The 22,492-nt window shown below is 43.9% G+C and overlaps 1 protein-coding gene and 1 long non-coding RNA gene across 4 annotated transcripts in view; one reads left to right on the forward strand and one right to left on the reverse strand.

Annotated features, from left to right (window-relative positions):
* The window catches only part of LOC104631611 (nuclear factor interleukin-3-regulated protein), a 36,396-nt gene extending 26,628 nt beyond the window's left edge, over nt 1–9,768 (forward strand). The window contains exon 3 of one of the 2 annotated variants that reach the window (XR_012832822.1): nt 2,492–4,985. Coding sequence is in view for 1 of the 2 variants with exons in the window: in XM_075739020.1 (XP_075595135.1) it covers nt 8,015–9,385 (1,371 nt within the window). In the remaining variant the exon portion in view is untranslated. Of the gene's footprint in view, nt 1–2,491; nt 4,986–7,829 lie in introns of those variants that run through there. The other variant, XM_075739020.1, reaches the window with a different exon arrangement.
* The window catches only part of LOC142599221 (uncharacterized), a 706,610-nt gene that overhangs the window by 541,815 nt on the left and 142,303 nt on the right, over nt 1–22,492 (reverse strand). For both annotated transcript variants that reach the window (XR_012832843.1, XR_012832842.1), the window contains one exon: nt 1,062–1,160. This is a non-coding gene — a long non-coding RNA (uncharacterized LOC142599221). The remainder of the gene's footprint in view (nt 1–1,061; nt 1,161–22,492) is intronic.

Raw genomic sequence — 22,492 nt, forward strand, 5'->3', positions numbered from 1 at the left:
AAGGCAGCACGCAAGTTTCAAACAAAACAACAAGCCCACCCCCCTTATGTTCCTGAGAGGTCTCACGAATTCAGCACATAAGTCTCCAACAGCACACAAGCCTGCCCCCCTTACGTTCCAGAGAGGCTGTTACTCAAAGCGGGGAAGTGGTCGTCTCAGGAAGGCAGCACCTAAGTTTCAAACAAAACAAGCCCACCCCCCTTACGTTCCTGAGAGGTACACGTGTTATGCAAAACAGGGTAAAATGCGGCACTCTCGCTTCGAGGGATCCTGTCCGTGACGCCAATTTAAATGTCCCGATCCAATATTGGGGAGGTTTCGATATGATCCCAAGAGCGAGATTAAGACACAAACGAGGTCAAATGCCACACACCAGAAACAGTTTTTATTATAAAACAAGTAAAAAAGAAAAGGTAAAAGTAACCAATAAGAGCGATAGGACAGGGCAGAAAAGAAAGGCAGAAAACCAAGCAAGACTCCGGGATAGAATCGCAAGAACAGTCACTGCCACAAGTCCACGGTGTCTCGGTGAGGGGGGGAAAGGGGTCCAAATCTCTCGTTCTGCGACGGCGGACCAAGAGGCGGGTCCACAGCGTCTCGGAGGTCCGTCTCGGGAGAGTCCAAATCTCTTGCTCTGTGGCGGTGGGCGAAGGCGCGCCATCCTCATCTTGGCGGTCCCCTTTTATACTGGTGGTGGTCTTCACAATGGCACGTACGACACGGCTTCCACATTCCTGCACATGCACGCACACAGTTCCAGCCCCATTCTTCACATGATTGTTATCTGACTCCATGGCGTGTGATCTGGCAAGGCATTTTTCGAAGGTTGAAAGTCTCGATGACCCGGCAATCGTCCTTACGACCCAGCAATCGTCCTTACGACCCGGCAATTGCCCTTATCGCACTCAGTAGCTGAAGGGGTTTCCCCGCTTGAGCAAAGCCATCTTTGAGACAAAAGTTCTTTCAGTCCGGTTTCTCACAGGAGGCTGTGACCCCGTGGGAAGCCCGTGCTGGAGCAAGCTCCTGGCAGGACCTGTGGACCCGTGGAGAGAGGAGCCCACGCCAGAGCAGGTTTGCTGGCAGGACTTGTGACCCTGTGGGGGACCCCACGCTGGAGCAGTCTGCTCCTGAAGGTCTGCACCCTGCGGGAGAGACCCATGCTGGAGCAGTTCGTGAAGGACTGTAGCCCGTGGGAGAGACTCACGTTGGAGTAGTTCGTGAAGAACTGTAGCCAGTGGGAAGTACTCACTTTGGAGAAGTTCATGGAGGACTGTCTCCCGTGAGAGGGACCGCACTCTGGAGCAGGGGCAGAGTGTGAGGAGTCCTCCTCCTGAGGAACACTGCTAAGTGACTGGCCACCAGCCAGATGTAGCCCCATTCACTCCAACCCTTTGAGCCCTGCCATTCAGCCAGTTCTTCACTCAGTGCACCATGAACCCACTCATCTCACAGTTGGACAACTTGTCCAGAAGGATGCTGTGAGGGACAGTATCAAAAGCCTTCCTAAAATACAGAAAAACTACATCCCATCCACCGCCTTCCCTTCATCCACTAGGTGGGTGACCTTATCTGTCCCTGTTTTCGGCTAGGATAGACTTAATTTTCAGAAGAAGCTGGGAGGAGACACAGCAGGACAGGTTAACCAAACTAGCCAAAGGGGGTATTCCATACCATATGAGGTCATGCTTAGCATATAAAGGGGGCTAGCCGGGGAGTAGTGGTTGTTACGGGACTGGCTGAGTCTGGGCTGAGTGTCAAGTCCGTTGTCGGGTGAGAAATTTCATTGTGTATCACCTGCTTTGTATATTCTAAGTACTGTTGTTATTTTCCTCTTCCTCTGCTGTCCCAGTAAACTGTCCTTATCCCAACCCATGAGTTTTACCTTTTTCTGCCAATTCTCCTCCCCATCCCACAGTGGGGGAGGAGTGAGTGAGTGGCAGCGTGGTGCTTAGCTGTCGTCTGGGGCTAAACCATGACAGTCCTTTTTGGCATCTAGTATGGGGCACAAAGGGTTGAGATAATGACAGATCTGACCAGAGCATGTTAAACCAAAAGTTTTTATACGCATTTATTATATTAGGTAAAGAATCGCTGGTCACAATGGTGGTTTTTTTGTTCACATGGCTGTGGTATGTAAACCCTTACTCGCTCTATATGTTTCCTGTGGGGCTGTTTATCACCTCTGGGAGAGGGGTCAGGATTCTCATTTTGCTGTACTGTGTAATATCGACTTATAACATCACTGGTCATGAGTCTAAGCTGGTACTTGTATGTAGCATTTCTGTCATGCCTGTACCTCGGATGACATCTCTCAGAATTGATTAATAATTGCACACAATCTACGGGGAAGATGGGGGGGGATACCTTCTCCCACTCTTTCACCTCCTCTTTTCCCTTTTGGCTGGTTACAACAGCTTTTGAGAATTTTGAATACCCTTGGGATGTTCAGGCCAGCATGCTCTTATTGCTAGGTCTCCTGAATGTGTTCCAGGTCTTGTTTACTGTTACAAAAAAATTGTTTCAAGAATACCACCCAGGGATCTTCCCCGAGGCTGGATAGTCATGGGTGGCATGACATGTGGGAGAGTATGGGCAGGTATCTAGAGAGCTTCTCACCGCCAATGGTTTGGAGCTTCACTCCCGAACAACTCCAGGACCCTGATGAAGTGATAGAATATTTGAAAGGAAATGCTGTGGCTATTCCAAAGAAGCACAACTCAACACACTGTGCTGCTGGGCCCTTTCCAGTATGTAACAAACACTTCTCGATAGTAGGCTGCACCCTCAGGGGGAAGAGACAGAAAACAGATGGCTTATTATGACCTGGACAATGTGCAGCTACCCACAGATCCAGATGAAGTCCTATGATGACATGGCACCCCAGAAAGAATTGAATCAGACAATGGGACTCATTTTTGGAACAACCTCATAGACACCTGGGCCAAAGAGCATGGCATTCAGTGGGTCTATCACATCCCCTACCACGCACCAGACCCTGGGAAAATTGAACAATACAATGGACTCCTAAAGACTACCCTGAGAGCAATGGGTGGTGGGACCCTCAAACACTGGGACGCACATTTAGCAAAGGCCACCTGGTTAGTTAACTCTAGGGGGTCTGCCAGTCAAGCTGGTCCTGCACAATCAAAACTTCCACGTATTGTAGAAGGGGATAAAGTTCCTGTAGTGCACATGAAGAATACGTTAGGGAAGACAGTCTGGATTATCCCTGCTTCAGACAAAAGCAAACCCATCTGCGGGACTGCTTTTGCTCAGGGACCAGGGTGCACTTGGTGGGTGATGAGAAAGGATGGGGAAGTCAAATGTGTACCTCAAGGGGATCTGATTTTGGTTGAGAACAGCCAATGATTTAAATTGTATGATGTTAATTGCTAAGTAACCCTGCCATTGTATGTCATCACTACTACAGTTGCTATATGCTGTATCAATGGTATTACGGTAAGAATCACCCAAATTAATGAAGGATGGACTTTGCTGAAACTGAGCAAAGTGCCACGATGATGGAACTAGAACTGACTTCAGCAACGGGCGCCCAGCAACTTCCTTGAAAATCACAACTTCGGTGCGCAGACTGCGAGCACGGACTATGCCAGATACACCAGCCACGAACTCCTGATGCAGCATGCAACAATCCAGCAGCACGTACCATTGCTCCTTCCCCGAGAGACTGTCATGACAGATGGAGCCCAAAGTCATAGACTAAATGAACTCAACGGACATTTTAGAGGGATGGCCCACAGACTAAGGGAACGATATCTGCGTGTGTGTATATATATCTCTCTCTCTCAAAGACAGGGAACATGGTAGTGATTAATTGGAGAGTGTAGGATCTGGGCATGACAGAGATGGTGTAGAATAAGGGGTGGATAATGTTCTGGTTTTTGTCTGTTAATTTTCCTAAGAAGCTGGGAAGGGACATAGCCAGGAGAAGTGATCTAAGTTTACCAAAGAGGGTATTTCATACCATAGTATGTCATGCTCAGCATATAAAGGGAACTAGCCAGGGAGGAGTGGTGGCTCCAGGAATGGGTTGAGTGTGGGCTGAGTGTCTGGTTGGTCATCGGGTGAGAAAATTGCATTGTCTATCACTCGCTTTATATTCTAAGTACTGTTGTTGTTATTATCCTCTTCGTTTGCTATCCTAGTAAACTCTCCTTATCCCAACCCATGAGTTTTACCTTTTTCTTCCAAAGGAGGAGTGAGTGAGTGGCTGCATGGTGCTTAGCTTCTGGCTGGGGCTAAACCATGACATCATCATAGAAGGATATCAAATTAGTTAAATGGGACTTTCACTTTATGACCCCATGTTGACCGTGCCTGATAATTGCATTATTCTTTAAATACCTTTCAGTATAATCTTCTCCATAATTTTTCCAGGTAGTGAGGTTAGACTGACTGGCCTGTAGTTTGCTGGGTCTTCCCTCATGCCCTTCTTGTAAATTGTAATAACGTTGGCTAGCTTCCAGTCAGCAGGGACCTCCCCAGACTCCCAAGGCCTTAGGTAGGTGATTGAGAGGGGTCCTGTCATAACATCTGCTAGCTCCTTCAGTACTAGTAATTGTAGAAGTAATTGTCCGAGCAGTTACGGATCAGGTTAGGAAAGCTAAAGCCCTGGCAGAATTAAATCTGGCCAGGTATGTCAAGGCAACAAGAAAAGCTTCTGTAGGTATGTCAGTGATAAAAGGAAGATGAGGGAAAATGTGGGCCCCCTCCAGAATGAAACGGGAGACCTGGTTACCCGGGATATGGAGAAGGCTGAGGTACTCAATGAATTTTTTGCCTCAGTCTTCACCAGCAAGTCATCTAGCCACACTGCCCAGGTCACAGAAGGCAAAGGCAGGGACTGGGAGCATGAAGAACCGCCCACTGCAAGAGAAGATTAGGTTCGAGAATATCTAAGGAACCTGAAGGTGCACAAGTCCATGGGACCTGAGGAGATGCATCCGCAGGTCCTGAGGGAACTGGCAGATGAAGTTGCTAAGCCACTCTCCATCATATTTGAGAAGTCCCGGCAGTCTGGCGAAGTTCCCACTGACTGGAAAAGGGGGAAACATAACCCCCATTTTTAAGAAGGGAAAAAAGGAACACCTGGGGAACTACAGTCTGGTCAGTCTCACCTCCGTGCCTGGCAAGATCATGGAGCAGATCCTCCTGGAAACTATGCGCCTGGAAAATAAGGAGGTGATTGGTAACAGCCAACAGGGCTTCACCAAGGGCAAACCATGCCTGACAAATTTGGTGGCCTTCTATGATGGGGTTACAGCATTGGTGGATAAGTGTGACTGAAATCATCTGCCTGGACTTGTGCAAAGCATTTGACACTGTCCCGCACGATATCCTTGTCTCTACATTGGAGAAATTTGACGGATGGACTACTCGGTGGACTTCACTAGATGGTCACACCCAAAGAGTTGCGGTCAACGGCTCAATGTCCAAGTAGAGACCAGTGATAAGTGGTATTCCTGAAGGGTTGGTATTGGGACTGGCGCTGTTTAACATCTTTGTCAACGACATGGACAGTGGGATCGAGTGCACCCTCAGCAAGTTTGCCGACAACACCAAGCTGTGTGGTGTGGTCGACACGCTGGAGGGAAGGGATGCCATCCAGAGGGACCTTGACAGGCTGGAGAGGTGGGCCTGTGTGAACCGCATGAAGTTCAACAAGGCCAAGTGCAAGGTCCTGCACATGGGTTGGGGTAATCCCAAGCACAACTACAGGCTAGGCAGAGAATGGATTGAAAGCAGCCCTGAGGAGAAGGACTTGGGGGTGTTGATTGATGAAAAGCTCATCTGAATATGCAAGTTCCCAAGGTCAGATTCTTAATGTACTATTTTGACATGGATAAATTTAGTTTTCCTGATTTCTGCATATGTAATTTTTGCTTAAATATTATGAATTCTATGGAAGTCTCATTAATATTTAGATGTGGGATTGTATCCTACTTCTATTGAAGCCAATGGCAAAATTTCTGTGGGAGCAAGACTGAATCTGTAATTGATAGAGTCGAGTGTTATTCCACTGTTACATTGGCATTCAATGTCATTAACATCAAGCAGCAACAATAAAAACAATCTTTAATAATGACTAATGTAAGGTACTATTAAACGTTGGTTTTATAATACTTTATGAGGGAGTGGTAAAGCAATTGAAAAATTAATCATAAGGGAAAATACTGGAATTTGAAATATAATCAGAGGAATCATTACAGTTCATTAATTTACATGTAAATATTGATGGTTTTCAGTGGAATTATAAAATGCAAGTGAAGTGAAATGGCCATTTTTATTGAAGACATTTTGCCATTATCATCAGATGGAATCTAATTTGTTTACAGACTCAGTATTGGGCTGATCCACGTGTAGAACTATTAACAAACTAGAGCTTTGAGTTCTGTTAGTAAAGTAGCAATTTCAGTTACTGTGATAAGTGTTCAGGGAATATGTGGAAGAGCTAGAGCTTTATTGTTGTTTTGTTAGCTGACTAAAGCAATGGCATTAGAACTAATTACATAAATATCAAACTAGTAAGACTGACATGTGGCTTACACTTTTGTCTTGACTACTTTACTGATGTACTCTGACTGAAAGCGGAGTTGAATGCTGCATGCAAAACTACCATTGTTTTGATACACATGTATTTGCTGTGGACTTACAAGCTACCAATTCTACATTCATTCTACTTGTGCCAGGAACAATCCGTACAGGAAGGAGACTGGCCAGAACAGGAGTTATCAGTGCTAAAACAAGCAGATTATGTCCTCGAATGCCCCAAACTGTAGAAGGCCCGTGAAGCAAGGGACATGAACTCTGCAGCTTGTTGGATTTTAAAGTGTAGGTCAACACTAGTATCTGGCTGCATGAGACTGTTTGAACTTGCAATTGAATTTTCACTGATTAAATAGAAGATCATACTGATGAGCTATGCCCATGGTCTGCGTGTGTTTAGAAAAAACCCTTTCTGCTCTTTATTGTTATCAGTTACTATAATTACTAATACTTTCCCTAAATTGTACTGTTGGACAAACACCAAAGTGGCATCACTTTGAGCTGGAGACCATACAGATAGATACAAAGACATAGTTCTTGTCCTGAAACAGTCTTATTTAAGAGAAAAGATGTTGCTTCTGTATTTGCCAGAATTATGTATGCATTTACTAGTTTGAATTGATATGATTGATCAAAAATGGATTTTAAAACTTGAAGTGTGTGCATGTGTGTATACACACATGCACAAAACACATTTTATATATATATATAAAAATTTACAGGATACAAAAGCAGTAGTTAAATGTTTAATAACTTTAATGGATAGCAGTGTTATTTGAAGACAATAGAAAGCACTCTAGCTTCTCTAAATCAGCTTATGTTATTTTTAATCTGTGGAGGACCCAAATATATAGCATTGCCAAATCATGCACCATAGCTGTTTTCTGAAAAGATGTTTTGATTTGGAAGGGCAAGATACTTTCCAGTGCTGCTCATCAACATATCTGGTGTTCAGCAGTGTTAAGTGCTAGGTTTGTCAGTGATATTATGAAAAGTTCTGTGATATTATTGTCAGATCAAAATTAAAATACATAATTTTAAAAATTCATTTTCTGTGGATCATATTGTATTTGTTTTGGAAGCAAATCTGCTACCTAGGTATCATAAAGCTTAGAATATCAGTTGGTTTAGTGTCAAGCTTCCTTCGTATTACAGCAGGTTTAATGAATCAAATGCTAGTCTAAGCTTTTTATTGAAAGTTACTTTTGAATGCCCTAAACCAGCAATTCCTAAACAGTAATCAAATTATCTATTTATTGAAGGTTATTTAGAAGATTCTCATCACCTCTGCCTAGAAAATTGGATCTAGACACTTCTGTTTGAGAATATGAAACAAAAGGAAGAATATGCACGGATTTCAAAATACTGCATTAAGTTGTGGTATGAAAAGTAGTGGGGAAATAGTTTGCTCTGTTGCTCATTGTAGATCTATTGCAAATTGTTTCTGATGCAGCTGAGAAAAATGCAGACCCTTAAAAAGGAACACAGACCTGTTGACACAAGTATCAATGTGGACAAAATCATGGTACTTAAGTCTACTTTAGCAGAAGTGTCTGAAGAATTGTCTACAAATGAAGAGCTACTACTCACTGAAGCAAAAAAAAGCAAATCTTCAGCTTGCCGAAGAAAGCGAGAATTCATTCCAGATGAAAAGAAAGATGCTATGTATTGGGAGAAAAGACGGAAAAATAATGAAGCTGCTAAAAGGTCTCGTGAAAAGCGACGACTGAATGACCTTGTCTTAGAGAACAAACTAATTGCACTGGGAGAGGAGAATGCCACTTTGAAGGCAGAGCTGCTTTCTTTGAAGCTGAAGTTTGGTTTAATTACTTCTGCAGCATATGCCCAAGAGATACAGAAACTCAGTAGCTCAACAGCTGTGTATTTCCAAGATTATCAAAGTTCCAAATCAAATATTAACTCATTTGTGGATGAACATAAACCATCTATAGTTGGTAGCAGTTGTATTTCTGTCATTAAACATTCTCCTCAAAGCTCTATGTCTGATATGTCTGAAATATCATCAGTAGAGCATACTCAATCAAGTTGTATGCAAAACAACTGCAGAAGTCCTGAAAATAAGTTCCATATTATAAAACAGGAGCCCATGGAATTAGAGAGAGAGCCAAGAGATGACAGAAGTTCACAGAAAGCATCTATATATCCACACTACATGAGAACTACCATTAACATGTACTCACATTCTCCTCCTCTGTTCCAAGTCAATAGGTCCTCCAGTAATTCCCCCAGAACTTCAGAAACTGATGACAGTGCAGTTGGAAAGTCATCTGATGGAGAAGATGAACAGCAGGTTCCTAAGGGTCCAATCCATTCCCCAGTTGAACATAAAAATATTTGTGCAACAGTTAAAGTTCCAGAAGTGAATTCTTCAGCTTTGCCTCACAAGCTTCGAATTAAAGCCAAAGCCATGCAAGTTAAAGTGGAAGCAATAGATAATGACTATGATGCTGCACAGAAACTATCATCACCTATTGATATGTCATCAAAAAGACATGTTGAGCATGAAAAATGCACTGTACAAAACTTGGTGCATTCTTCTCACATTCCTTTCTCAGTTCAAGTGACTAATATCCAAGACTGGTCTCTCAAGCCAGAACTCTGGCATCAAAAGGAACTCAATGTAAGAATTCAGAGTGGTTACAAAACTGAAATTGTTGAAATAAAAGACAATATCTTCAATGTCTCCGAGTCAGAGAACCTATATTTGAAGCAGGGCATAACAAACTTATCTGCAGAGGTTGCTTCCCTTAAAAGACTTATAACCACACAACAAATCTCTGCATCAGACTCTAGTTAAGTTACTACTGAATAAAGGCTTATTGTTGTTTTTTAAAAACAATGTAATTTGCAGTAGATCAATATGTTTTGTATTATGCTGATTTATCACTGGACTTGTGATGTCATTTCACTGTAATGTTCACATAATGTCTGGTGTCTTTTTGTGCACAAATTATTATGGAGACTAGGCTGTTATGATCATTATGCCTTGTGTATACTCAAGTAGCTGGTACGAAGGCTATATATAGTGAACTTTGGGGTTTTTTCTTCTTCTAAAGCATGCAAGTTACCAGTTACAATAAAATATTGGTGACAAACACAAAACATCTACTCCAGTTCAATTGATCTTTATGAACATGTAAATATGTTGTTAATAAAAAATAAAAAAAGAGGCTTGTTTCTTACACTGTGCTCAACTTAACTTATATGTCTGGCTTTTACAGTCAAACTTACACATATTTTAAATTGTGTTTTTTTTCCTTAAGACCACTTTTTAGAAGAGAATTGAAATAAAGTGGATATTTATAAATGAAACAGTATCCAATTCATAGCCTTAGCTTTCTTTAACTTACTTCTTAGTATAAATTAACCAAAAGCCACACAAATTCTAACACAGCAATTGTAATATCAAGGAACTTTTTCTCCTGTCTCAAACAAGAGAGAGAGTATTGGGTTTCCTGAATGGCTTACTATAACAAACTTTTTTCAGTATTATAGCTTTGTGTTTTAGATTAAATTAGTTATGTTGGACTTGTGTATCTTCAAGTTTTAAGAGCCTTGAAGTGACAGAATTGGACAATGTCATCTTTGCCAAGGACTGTGCTTGTGCCTGTACAGGCATGTAAAGAAGTATGGTCAAAGGCTACTGGATCTGTAAGCTCCAAGCTTAACTTGGCAAAATCTATATAAGGACAGGCAATAGTAAGTAGCAGTGTTAGAGGAGATAATCTGCTATTTCAGCTCCCACTGTGGGGCATAACAGAACTGTAAGTATGAAATAAGGCTTACAACCAATATGGTTTTGATTTTAATGGCTTAGTTAACTGAAATGGAATACCCTAACTGACTACAAGGCATTTTGCCAGAAATTCCTAAATATAAAACAGAATATGTGGAGAACAATCCAGATAGAATCATAGAATCATAGAATCATTGAATCATTTTGGTTGGAAAAGACCTTTAAGATCATCAAGTCCAACCATTAACCTAGCACTGCCAAGTCCAACTACTAAACCATGTCCCTAAGCACCACATCTATGCATGTTTTAAATACCTCTAGGGATGGTGACTCAATCACTTCCCTGGGCAACCTGTTAGTACTAGCCCCTTAAAATTTGCATAGACAAGGACTTCTTCATATGATGACTGGACAGGGGCTTTGTGTTCTTGTCTGAGAAGAGCCATTGGACCACGGAGATTGTATTGCATCATACCGCCTTTGCTGGGCTTACCAAAGTCTTCCATTTAAAAAATAAAAATAATTTATAAATAGAATATAGAGTTGACAGAAGTCCTTCTTAGCATAATTCCTCATTCTCTTAAAGTACTAATAAATCAGATAAAAAATAAGCACTTTCTGAAAAAGTTATTTATGGAAATGTTCCATTATAGCTTATGGAAATTAATAGACTTAAAATACTAATTAAGAAAACAGAATGGAGTTAGTGATTTTAAATTTCATATTTGACTAGAGTGAGAGGAAGTTTGTCGATTTATTTCTGGGATGAAGAGGAGTCTGAGTCTCTTCTGATAGCTCTGAAGTTTGGTCCAGCAGTCAGGGCAATGGAAAAACTCCCTGACATCATCAAGGCCAAGATTTTATTCTATATTTTTTTCAGGCACTGATGATTTACAGTCACATTCTGGGTGGACCTTAGCACAGAAATCACTGGTACAATGTGAACTTTTTTGAGCCTTTTAATTGCTGAACTGTATTTGTGACATTGAGAGCTAATAACACACAGATATTCCTTTCTCAAAAATTGCCTGTTATACTTTTCTCATGCCTTAATAATACAATAGATCCCTGTGTTGGGTTTGCGTGGCAAGGTTTTGGTAGCAGGGGGGGTCTACAGGGGTGGCTTCTGTGAGAAGCTGCTACAAGCTTCCCCTGTGTCTGATAGAGCCAATGCCAGCTGGCTCCAAGATGGACCCACCACTGGCCAAGGCCAAGCCAATCAGCACCTCTGTGATAACATATTTAAGAAGAAAAAAAAAACAGTTAGAGAGGGCTTTTGCAGCCAGAGAGAGGAGTGAGAAGATGTAAGAAACTCTGCAGACACCAAGGTCAGTGCAGAAGGAGGGGGAGGAGGTGCTCCAGGCACCGGAGCAGAGATCCCCCTGCAGCCCGTGGTGAAGACCATGGTGAAGCAGGCTGTCCCCCTGCAGCAGCCCATGGAGGAAGGATGAGGGGGTGTAGAGATTCCACATGCAGCCCGTGGAGGACCCCACGCCGGAGCAGGTGGAGGCACCTGAAGGAGGCTGTGACCCTGTGGGAAGCCCGTGCTGGAGCAAGCTTCTGGCAGGACCTGTGGACCCGTGGAGAGAGAAGCCCACGCCAGAGCAGGTTTGCTGGCAGGACTTGTGACCCCTGTGGGGGACCCACGCTGGAGCAGTCTGCTCCTGAAGGTCTGCACCCCGTGGAGGAGACCCATGCTGGAGAAGTTTGTGAAGGACTGTCTCCCGTGAGAGGGACTCCACCCTGGAGCAGGGGAAGAGTGTGAAGAGTCCTCCCCCTGAGGATGAAGAAGCGGTAGAAACAACATGTGATGAACTGACCGTAACCCCCATTCCCTGTCCCCCTGTGCCACTGAGGGGGGGCGGAGGTTGAAGCCAGGAGTGAAGTTGAGGCCGGGAAGATGGGAGGGGTGGGGGGAGGTGTTTTAAGATTTGATTTTATTTCTCATTACTCTGTTTTGCTTAGTAATAAATAAGATGAATTCCCTCTCTAAGTTCGGTCTGTTTTGCTCGTGACGATAATTAGTGAGTGATCACTCCCTGTCCTTATCTCGACCCACAAACTTTTCGTTGTACTTTTTCTCCCCTGTTTGGTGAAGGAGGGGAGTGATAGAGCGACTCTGGTGGGCACCTGGCCACCAGCCAGGGTCAACCCACCACAACCCCATAGTCAGGCTCTATATATTTGGCAGTTAATGTAGATGACATCTCAGTGTTACTGAAAATAAGATCAAGATTATTGCATGAAAAAATAAATAAATACTCTGAATGACAGGGATATGAGACACCAGGCAGTGACCGCTACTGGGTTTTTGTTTGCTAAATATCTTCTGTAAGCAACTACAAAATTCTTTAAATATTTTATATATTATTTATCACATGTAATGTGTTCAAGGAGAGGACCTGTGTTTTGGTTAGTCTTTTTCCATTTATTGTTACTTACTGTTTGTCATAATTGAAGAATATTATCCTCTTTTTAGCTCATATTTCCCACTATTTTGTGTATTTCTTTTGTGCAATTAATACTTAAAAGCAATGATGTAGTTAATTTGTTGAAGGGTGTCATTGCAAATAAGCTATAGCATGGAACATAAGAGTACAATCAGATGCCATTCATACCCCTCCATACTTTAGTATTTGAAAAAAGAAATAAATTGTCTTTTGTTCAAAACTAGAATTTATTACAACATGATTTTCTATTATGTTGATCATATTAGTCCAATATGTAGGTTAGTAGATGTTATCTCTACAGTTCTGCAGTTGATGACAAATCATTCTATGCCCAAGTTATTACTTCTATGGCTAAAATTTGGAGTATCTTCCATAAACTGAAGTTATAAAATGCAGGAGTGTGGGTGGTTCATATAAAGCTAGAGTTTTGTGTACAGTCTCATCCTCTAAACTGAACAACTGTCCTGGTTTTGGCTGAGATAGATAGAGTTAATTTTCTTTCTAGTAGCCGGTATAGTGCTGAGTTTTTTACTTAGTATGAAAATCATGTTGATAACACACTGATGTTTTTAGTTGTTGCCAGGTAGTTGCTGTGTCTACGCTAAGTCAAGGACTTTTCAGCTTCTTGTGCTCTGCCAGGTGCACAAGAAGCTGGGAGAGCACAGCCAGGACAGCTGACCCAGACTGGCCAAAGGGATATTCCCTACCATATAATGTCATGCTTCGTATATAACTGAGGAAGCTAGCTGGGAGGCAGATTGGCTACTCAGAAACAGACTGGGCATCAGGGTTTGGTTTTTTCCTTCAGCATGTGGTGAGCAATTGCATTTATTCCTCACTTGTTTTATATATTATTATTATTGTTGCTGTTACTACTATTATTATTATTATCATCTTCCTTTGTTATCCTATTAAACTGTCTTTATCTCAAACCATGATTTTTTTTTTCCATTCTCCTCCCCATCCCCTTTGGTGGGGAAGGGTGAGCGAGCAGCTGCATGGTGCTTAGTTACCAGCTGAGGTCAAACCATGACAGTCCTTTTTGGCGTCCAACGTGGGGCATGAAGGGTTGAGATAACAACAGATCTGACCAGAGTGCATTAGAACAAATTTGTTATAAGCATTCATTATATTAGGTAAATAGTTGCTAGCCACAATGTTGATTCATTCACTCTGAAAGTTGTTGCACTTGTTGTCAGAGTTGTGTTATGTAATACTTTACTGGCAATAAGTGTTCCCTGTTGTTTATCATCTCAGCAAACTGGGTCAAGATTATCATTATGATGCATTTTGTGATACTGATATATGATATGATATGATATAATAAACTTGTTGGTTGCAAGAGTAATCTTAGCATTGCTGTCATCGCCATACTTCAGGAGCCATCTGTCAGAAACTATTAATAATTACACTTACTTTTTCTCCTCGGAGAGCCAATCTATGTGGGAGACACCTTAATTCCCCTCCAGGCCAATTACAATTGCTCTTGACAATGTCAAATATCCTTGGGATGTTCAAGCCAGCATGTTCCTATTGCTATGTCTGCTGAATGCGGTTCAGGTCTTGTTTAGGGTTAAACAACTATTTCAGAATGCCACTCAGAGATTAAACACAGCGACAAGCACTGCTAGTCTAACCCCGCGAGAGGCACTGCGAATATTCAAACCTCGGTGACAGGCACTGCAGCTGAACCAGAGAACCAACTCGTGCCAGTACCATTCACCCCTATACAGAAGAAGAAATACACAAAGAAATCGGTTCACTTAGTGAGGGATGATGATGAACCAGGGTCATCACAAGAATAGGAGGAAGAGGCAGAACCAGAGGTAATCACCCCAAACCTGTCCCTGAGTGAGCTGCAAGATATGCGAAAAGATTTCAGCCTTCAAGCAGATGAGCACATTGTCACCTGGCTGCTCTGATGCTGGGATAACAAGTCTAGTAACCTGGAATTAGATGGTAGGGAAGCCAAGCAGCTGGGATTCCTATCTAGGGAAGGGGGCATTGACAAGGCAATTGGAAAAAAGACACAAGCCCTCAGCCTCTGGAGGTGACTTCTGTCAGGCATTGTCATGTAAAAGGGTACAAGTCTGATGTGTGGCTGAGGGAGGCCCTCCTGTTGAGTCACGAGGTTCAGAAAGGACCCCCTTGCTTTCTAAACTCCTCCTCAGAGAGGAGCCTAGGTGCGGCTAGGTCCAGTCTTAGTCCCAGACTTGGTCAACGGTTTATGTCTAAAGGGTTATGTGTGTAGCCACTTATCAGAGTCAACCTTTGCCTGTCAGAGCCCCACTAAGGACTTTCACTGAAACAGTTTCGCCAAGTTGAAAAGAAAAATAGGTAATTTATTGAGGCGACAGATATAAAAGTTCGGAATTGCCGTTGATAAATGCACTAACTGCAACAATTTTGAGCTCAAGTTAATAGTTCAGCGCTTTTGTTAATGATAGTTTTCCCGGGGTAACATCCGACATAATCGGAGGCGCAAGTCTTACCAAAGAGGCGTCCCTGCTTGGGGAGGAGAGAGGTCCAGGCCCGTCGACCCGTCCGGATAGTTGGAGTTCTCGTCCTCAGAAAAGAGGATTCTAAATGCCAGATTTATACTTTTGGCGAGGTGGGACTAAGTCAGGTATTGTGTGCCGATTGGCCCTTAACAAGGCTTGTTGTGCAGTTGATCGGGGCTGGGGGGCGGAAGTGGCAGAGAACAAAGGCGTTCAGTACAGAGGAGCGGTGGTCTGTTTACTTTTACCGAAGTAACGTCAAGCTGTGAAGGCTCCCCCTCACCCCAGGCGTCACTTAGTTGATTGAGGAGTAGACCCGTCAGGTGCTGCATCTTGTTAAGATGAACAAATTGCTCATCTCCTGCCCCTGTTCGGGTCCAGTGCTTATCAGTGCAAGATAAGCAAGTTGCTCAATCCCTGCTCTTGCCCAAGCTGGACTCCCCCAGGGCCCCTTCTGCTGGGTCATAACGGCCCTGTATTCGGCATCAATAAGCCTGGATAAGTCCGGCATCCCACATCATCCACCCTGTGACTTTAGTCACAACTCGCCAAGAGGAACATCATATAATTTGGATTTAGGCGGGTTGAGGGATCCATCTCTCTCTCCTGTGTTTTCATTCTCATCATTTTCAATAGGGGATGGTATTAAAGGGACATATTCAGTATCACAGACTTGAAGCATCCTGACTTGTGCAGTTACAGCTCTAGCTATCATATTTTTCACACATGACAATCCAATTCCAACAATAACAATTGTTATGATAAACATTAATGCATACTGGATTAGATTCTGAATCCACCCACTCATTTTTAATCCAAACCAACTGAAAACTTTTGAAATCCACCCAGTCCACTGCCCGTCTCCTGGATTCATTTTCTCATGGAGTTTGCGGGTCTGGTCTGCAATTTTTCTCATCTCATCCATCGCTTCATGCCAGGTAACAGACACATTTGGGATTGACACACAACAAGTTTCATCGGGATAGGTGTTATTTAGCCACCCACAAACGTCGTTCTCCTTCAGTAGTAGTATATCCAAGGCCAATCGATTTTGTAAGGTCATCTGTGAGGTTGCTTGTAGCTGGGTGTTGCTAGCCTCGATGGCAGTTCGTGTCCAATTAGCAAGAGTCTCTACTTGCCACGTTAGATTTTCTATAGAAAGTCGATTGTTAACTATTACTGTCCAGTGACCCCAGAATGCTTTCATGGCTAAATTTATCCTCATTCCCGGTGTATAATAACTTGGCCATGACGTGGGGGGTAATACGTTTCTCTTTGTTCTGTACCCTCTTAATTTTGTCAATGATTGAGTGTAATTAAAAGCTATTGTAGGACATAAACTTGGAAGTCCTAAAGTGCATTCCAACCCATCCCAATAGGGTTGAATGTAATCCGATATCAGTCCATCAGAACATACCCATATGGTATCAGGTGGTGCAGGTAACATTAGAGTGGTACACGTACTGTTTTCTACTACGCTACGCATGGAGTGTCCATTCCTATAATGTCTCGTAGGGATTCTACATTTACCAGAATTGTACACTGACCAGACGGTGATGTTTCCAGGAGTCACCTCCTTTTTACAGTCTGGTGCTGGCCCAGGGATTGGAGCACTATAATTATGGCACTGTGGTGGGTTGACCCTGGCTGAGGGCCAGGTGCCCACCAGAGCCGCTCTATCACTCCCCTCTTTCATTAGACAGGGGAGAAAAGGTACAATAAAAAAAAAACTTATGGGTCGAGATAAGGACAGGGAGAGATCATTCTCTAATTATCATCACGAGCAAAACAGACCGAACTTAGAGAGGGAATTCATCTTATTTATTACTAAGCGAGTTCCAGAGTAGAGGAATGAGAAATAAAACCAAATCTTAAAAACACCTCCCCCCACCCCTCCCATCTTCCCGGGCTCAACTTCACTCCCGGCTTCAACCTCCGCCCCCCTCAGCGGCACAGGGGGACGGGGAGTGGGGGTTACGGTCAGTTCCTCACGCGGTGTTTCTGCCGCTTCTTCATCCTCAGGGGGAGGACTCATCGTTCCCCCGCTCCAGCATGGGGTCCCTCTCACGGGAGACAGTCCTTCACGGCCTTCTCCAACGTGAGTCTCCTCCACGGGGTGCAGACCTTCAGGAGCAAACTGCTCCAGCGTGGGTCCCCCACAGGGGTCACAAGTCCTGTCAGCAAACCTGCTCTGGCGTGGGCTCCTCTCTCTACGGATCCACAGGTCCTGCCAGGAGCTTGCTCCAGCGCGGGCTTCCCACGGGGCCACAGCCTCCTTCAGGTGTCTCCACCTGCTCCGGCGTGGGGTCCTCCACGGGCTGCAGGTGGAATCGCTACACCCCCTCATCCTCCCTCCATGGGCTGCTGCAGGGGGACAGCCTGCTTCACCATGGTCTTCACCACGGGCTGCAGGGGAATCTTGCTCCGGCGCCTGGAGCACCTCCTCCCCCTCCTTCTTCACTGACCTTGGTGTCTGCAGAGTTTCTTACATCTTCCCACTCCTCTCTCTGGCTGCAAAAGCTCTCTCTAACTGTTTTTTCCCTTCTTAAATATGTTATCACAGAGGCACTGATTGGCTTGGCCTTGGCCAGCGGCGGGTCCCTCTTGGAGCCGGCTGGCATTGGCTCTATCAGACACAGGGGAAGCTTCTAGCAGCTTCTCATAGAAGCCACCCCTGTAGCCCCCCCCGCTACCAAAACCTTGCCACGCAAAACCAACACAGGCACAGACATATACTTCTTAAGGCGTGATAGAGGTCTGAGGCAAACCATACCCATAGATAATCATCAATATTGGAGCAATTTATTTTGTTGGTACAATTCCATAACCTGTCTGGTCCCAATGGCATGGTATATTGGGGTCTCCTCACCCATTGTTCAAAATGTTTTTTTGTGGTCAGTGGTGGTCCATATGCAAGATAAATTATTAGATTGTGGGCCACAGTCAGATCCATACTTAGAGGGAAACTCAATACACCATTCAGCTTCTACTGGGACATTATATTGGAATGTAATAGGCAAACCCCAGAACGGCCGAGGAGGCTGATTAAGCCAAGGTACCTCAGTGCGACTGATATTTGCAGGTACATTGTTATTATCAGCTGCTCTGCGCGGGTTTATCCAAGGATTCTGTGGCCAATATTGCATAGTGCAATTGGTATCCCATATATTGCTAAGGTTAAGGCCCAAGGGGTATGTATAGTTTAAAGAAGTAGTATTTTCTACATTCATCCATGTTAAGTCTTGTATTAGAGTGTCATTTCTTTTCCACAGATCAGACAGTGCTCCACTTAGGTCAAGAGGAATCACCACAAAAGGGAGTCCCTCCGCAGGGGTTGTTGGCATCATTAAGCAAGTAGTACCCTGAGTCCACTCCATCATCCTAAAAAACCCTTGCATTAGCTTAAAAGCAGTGTTGTCCTGTAGCATCTCTAAGGTTCTTTTACTTCTTCGATCATAGTCTCTATGGATCACACACACAATTACTATACCTAACACGTATATATATATATTAAACTTATCCTAAAACTACTTCCACATAATAGGCTCATAATAAAAACTTTGGTTGCCACTTAACAGTAAATAGTACAAACAGAACAACAGTAATGATGAACACAGTTAAGCCTGGAATATATTCCAAACCAACATTTTACTAAACACACAATTTATTTCAACTATGGCCCCAAACAATATCACAGTTTTGTTAGCCATGGCCATATTAAAACTTTGGTTTCCAGATAAGTATGAGAATTAGAAATAGGAATACGCAACCAATAAAAATCAGTAGCCCTTGGGGGCACTCTAGATTGGTGTAGGGGAGTCCGTGATCCCAGGTGCAATTTCCTGTCATTCGGAGTACCTGTGAACACAAAAGAAGTGCTCGGTCTTGATTTGACCGGCAGATATTAGGTTAGAAGGTGGGTACTATCCACCTAGTGCTGACCCGATGGAGTTTTCCAGAACTGTCTTTCGCTTCCCAAGCATAAAGATTCTTTGGAGTTGTTAGTACCATTGCCACTGGCCCAATGTGAGGCATTTTAACCAGCACAGGCTGGCCTGCATAAAAGCCGGTAGGGTATTCCCCAGGTTTTACATCTGCCTTTGGCACTAAAGTTGTGGCAGAAGCACAAAAAGCTTTCATCTTTGGGCAACCGTCTCCGCTCCATCTATTGTTTAATTGATAGATGGCACTGGACAGTCGTAGATGCCATCCAGATTCATGAGTTTTAGCAAATCGCTTGACCAAGCCATTTGTTCGCTCCACAATACCATTGGCTTGGGGGTAGTAAGGAGTATGGAATACCCACCGGATCCCTTCTTCCTTTGCCCAGTCTTGTACTACTGTAGCTGAAAAATGTGACCCGTTATCACTTTGAATCTCTTCAGGAAGGGGAAGTGTACTAAACCATTCCTTCAGGCTATGGACTGTGTTTTCACCAGTGGCAGCTGCGACAGCTGTAGCCATGGTAACTCCTGAAATGACTTCCACTCCCACCAGTATGTATTTTTTACCCCCTGAGGGTCATAGTGGGCCTATGTAGTCGATCTGCCAGGTGTGCCACAGTGTTTTCTTGTCCCGGATATGCAGGGGAGGTGCTTTACTTGGATGATCTTTGTTAAGTCGCAGGCGACATTGTGAACAGGCAGTTACTACTTGCTCACACAGCTTTACCGATATGGGCCATCCTCGGGCTATACCTTCTCAATACAAATCGGCTCGCCCAGTGTGGCCTCGTTTTATGTGCAACCATTCAAGCAAGCGTTCCCATTCATGCTCATTACTCACGACATCAATTTTCTGTAGTCGTGTGAGGCTATCGACTTGTTGATTGAACTGGGCAGCGATAGAAGCTGATCGATCATGTCCTTTCACCCATCCGATATGCAGCAGCCTTTGTTCTCCTATTTCTAGCAATTGTTTCCAGCTGTCAGTTTGCCAGACTGGGACTCTGTTTACCTGCCAGTCATTGACTGCCCAGTGGCCTACCCACTCTGTGGCTCCTTTAAAAACAGCACATGAGTCGGTATAGATATGGCTGGCACCATGTCGGGCGGCTAGTAGGACTGCCCTAAGCTCCCCTACTTGTGCACTTCCTTTACCTGTTTCGCTTAACTTTTCCCCCGTGGCCACTTCCAGTGCCACGGCCTTATAATTCCACTCATTGTTTTGCCTGTAAGATGATGCATCAGTGAACCATACCCCTTTAAGGTCACTGCCTTCCTTCAGAGGAGGTGCCTCCTGCATTGGAGATGGTTTACCTGGTGGAGTTTGGAATAACAATGTGCTGTCTATATCTTTCCGCAATTTAGATACTTTAATGCTGCCTTCCGTAATAGGCATGATGTCATTGATACTTTCCAGGTAGGCGTACCATTTACGGACTGTAGGCTTCTGGGCAATGCCTGCAGGTGGTGCCGTACCCTTCCGAACTATATCCAGAAGACGGAAAGGTCCCCGAATGATCACACTCTGTCCTTTTCTTATCTGTTCCACTTTTTTCACTGCTCGCACTAAGGATAGCAAGCCTTTTTCAAGGTCTGAATATCTCATTTCGGTGTCATTGAAAGAATGGGAGCTAAACTCTAGCGGTCTCTCTGGCCCTTCTGGTCCCTTTTGCCATAGGTTACAATGGGAACCATGTTCACTGAATCCCCACTCTACGTGGATAGGGTCAGTCGGGTGTAAGGGGCCTAGCTGTTGAAATAGCCGCAGTTCTCTTATTAACAATTCTAACGCGGTCTCGTGCTGTTTAGTCCATTCCCATGATTTACCTTTCCTGAGCAGATTGTATAAGGGATGGGCAATAATAGAAAAACCAGGGATATGGTTGTGCCAATAGTTTAAAGTTCCCAGAACTTGCTGTAACTCCTTTATGCTAGATGGATTCTGCCCATGCTCTATTTTTTCCAGGGTGTCGGGGGGAATAGAGGCGGGTCCTTTAATCCACCAAACTCCCAGGAACTTAACCTCCTGGGCAGGTCCCTGACACTTGGATGGGAGAATGTCTAGTCCCAAAGTTATCAATTTTTCTTGTATACCTTCCATGGTATGCCCGACTTCCTCTGAGTTTTCTCCTCCTATCAGTATGTCATCAATATATTGATATATCGTGATACCCTGTGGGCTGGGAATTTCTGATAAAACCTTCGCCAAAGCATTGTGAGCAATGGTGGGGGAGTGTTTATATCCCTGAGGCAGCCTATTAAAGGTGTACTGTACCTCTTTCCAGGTAAAAGCGAATTGGGCTTTATCATATTCCTGGAGTGGGATCATAAAGAACATATCTTTGACATCTAAAGTTGCCATCCATGGGTGCGATGCTCCCTGAATTTGGGTTACTAATTCTGCAATGTTTGGTACGGCTGCCGTTAAAGGTGCAGTATTGGCATTCAATCGCCTATAATCAATTGTAAGCCGCCACTGCCCATTTGGCTTTTTTACTGGCCAGACGGGAGAATTATAGGGGGAGTGTCTGCGAGTGATAATACCTCTTTTTTCTAAATCTGTTACCACCCCGTCAATGCCCGAATGTGCGGCTGCTGGCAGGGGGTACTGCTTTACATTAGTAATTCTCGATGGGGGTAGAGGTATAGACATCTCTAGCAAGTTTATAGCTTTAGGGTCATTCTCTTCAAGCCATGCTATTTCTCCATCACCTCGTCCGGCGAAACTCCAGACTGACCCATCGGGGAGTTTCCACACTCTGCCACACAACACATCAAATCCCAATATGTTGGTGTTTGCAGCACCGACCAGTACTTCAGTGCGGGTCAATTTCCTCTCGCCTGGGAGCCACAAGGCAATTTTTGCTGTGGGGCATTCCTTTACGATCCCATCAATCCCTGTAAATTTTACCTTACGGCGACCGAGTTTCACATTTAGGCATTCTGCGGTCTCCTTGGTGATTACTGACATTTGAGCACCCGTATCAATGAGGAAATATGTAAAAATTCTCCTTGGTCCTACTGGAATAGCAATGACAGGTTCATGGTGTTTATCAAAGAGCCATTGTATAGTTAGCACTTGCCGGGCAGGGTGGCTCACTGTCCTCCCCGGGGATGCAAGTTTTTTGTTGGAGTATCTACTAAATCAATCAGCTCCTGCTGCGGGGCTGAGGGCAAGGATCTAACAGGAATTGATTTATTTCCGGCCATCTGACTTCCCCCCACTGAATCAATTCTTTGGCTTAGTGATTGTACCAGAGCTCGGAGATCAGCAGT

The sequence above is a fragment of the Balearica regulorum genome, chromosome W, assembly GCF_011004875.1.
Source record: "Balearica regulorum gibbericeps isolate bBalReg1 chromosome W, bBalReg1.pri, whole genome shotgun sequence".
NCBI lineage: Eukaryota > Metazoa > Chordata > Aves > Gruiformes > Gruidae > Balearica > Balearica regulorum.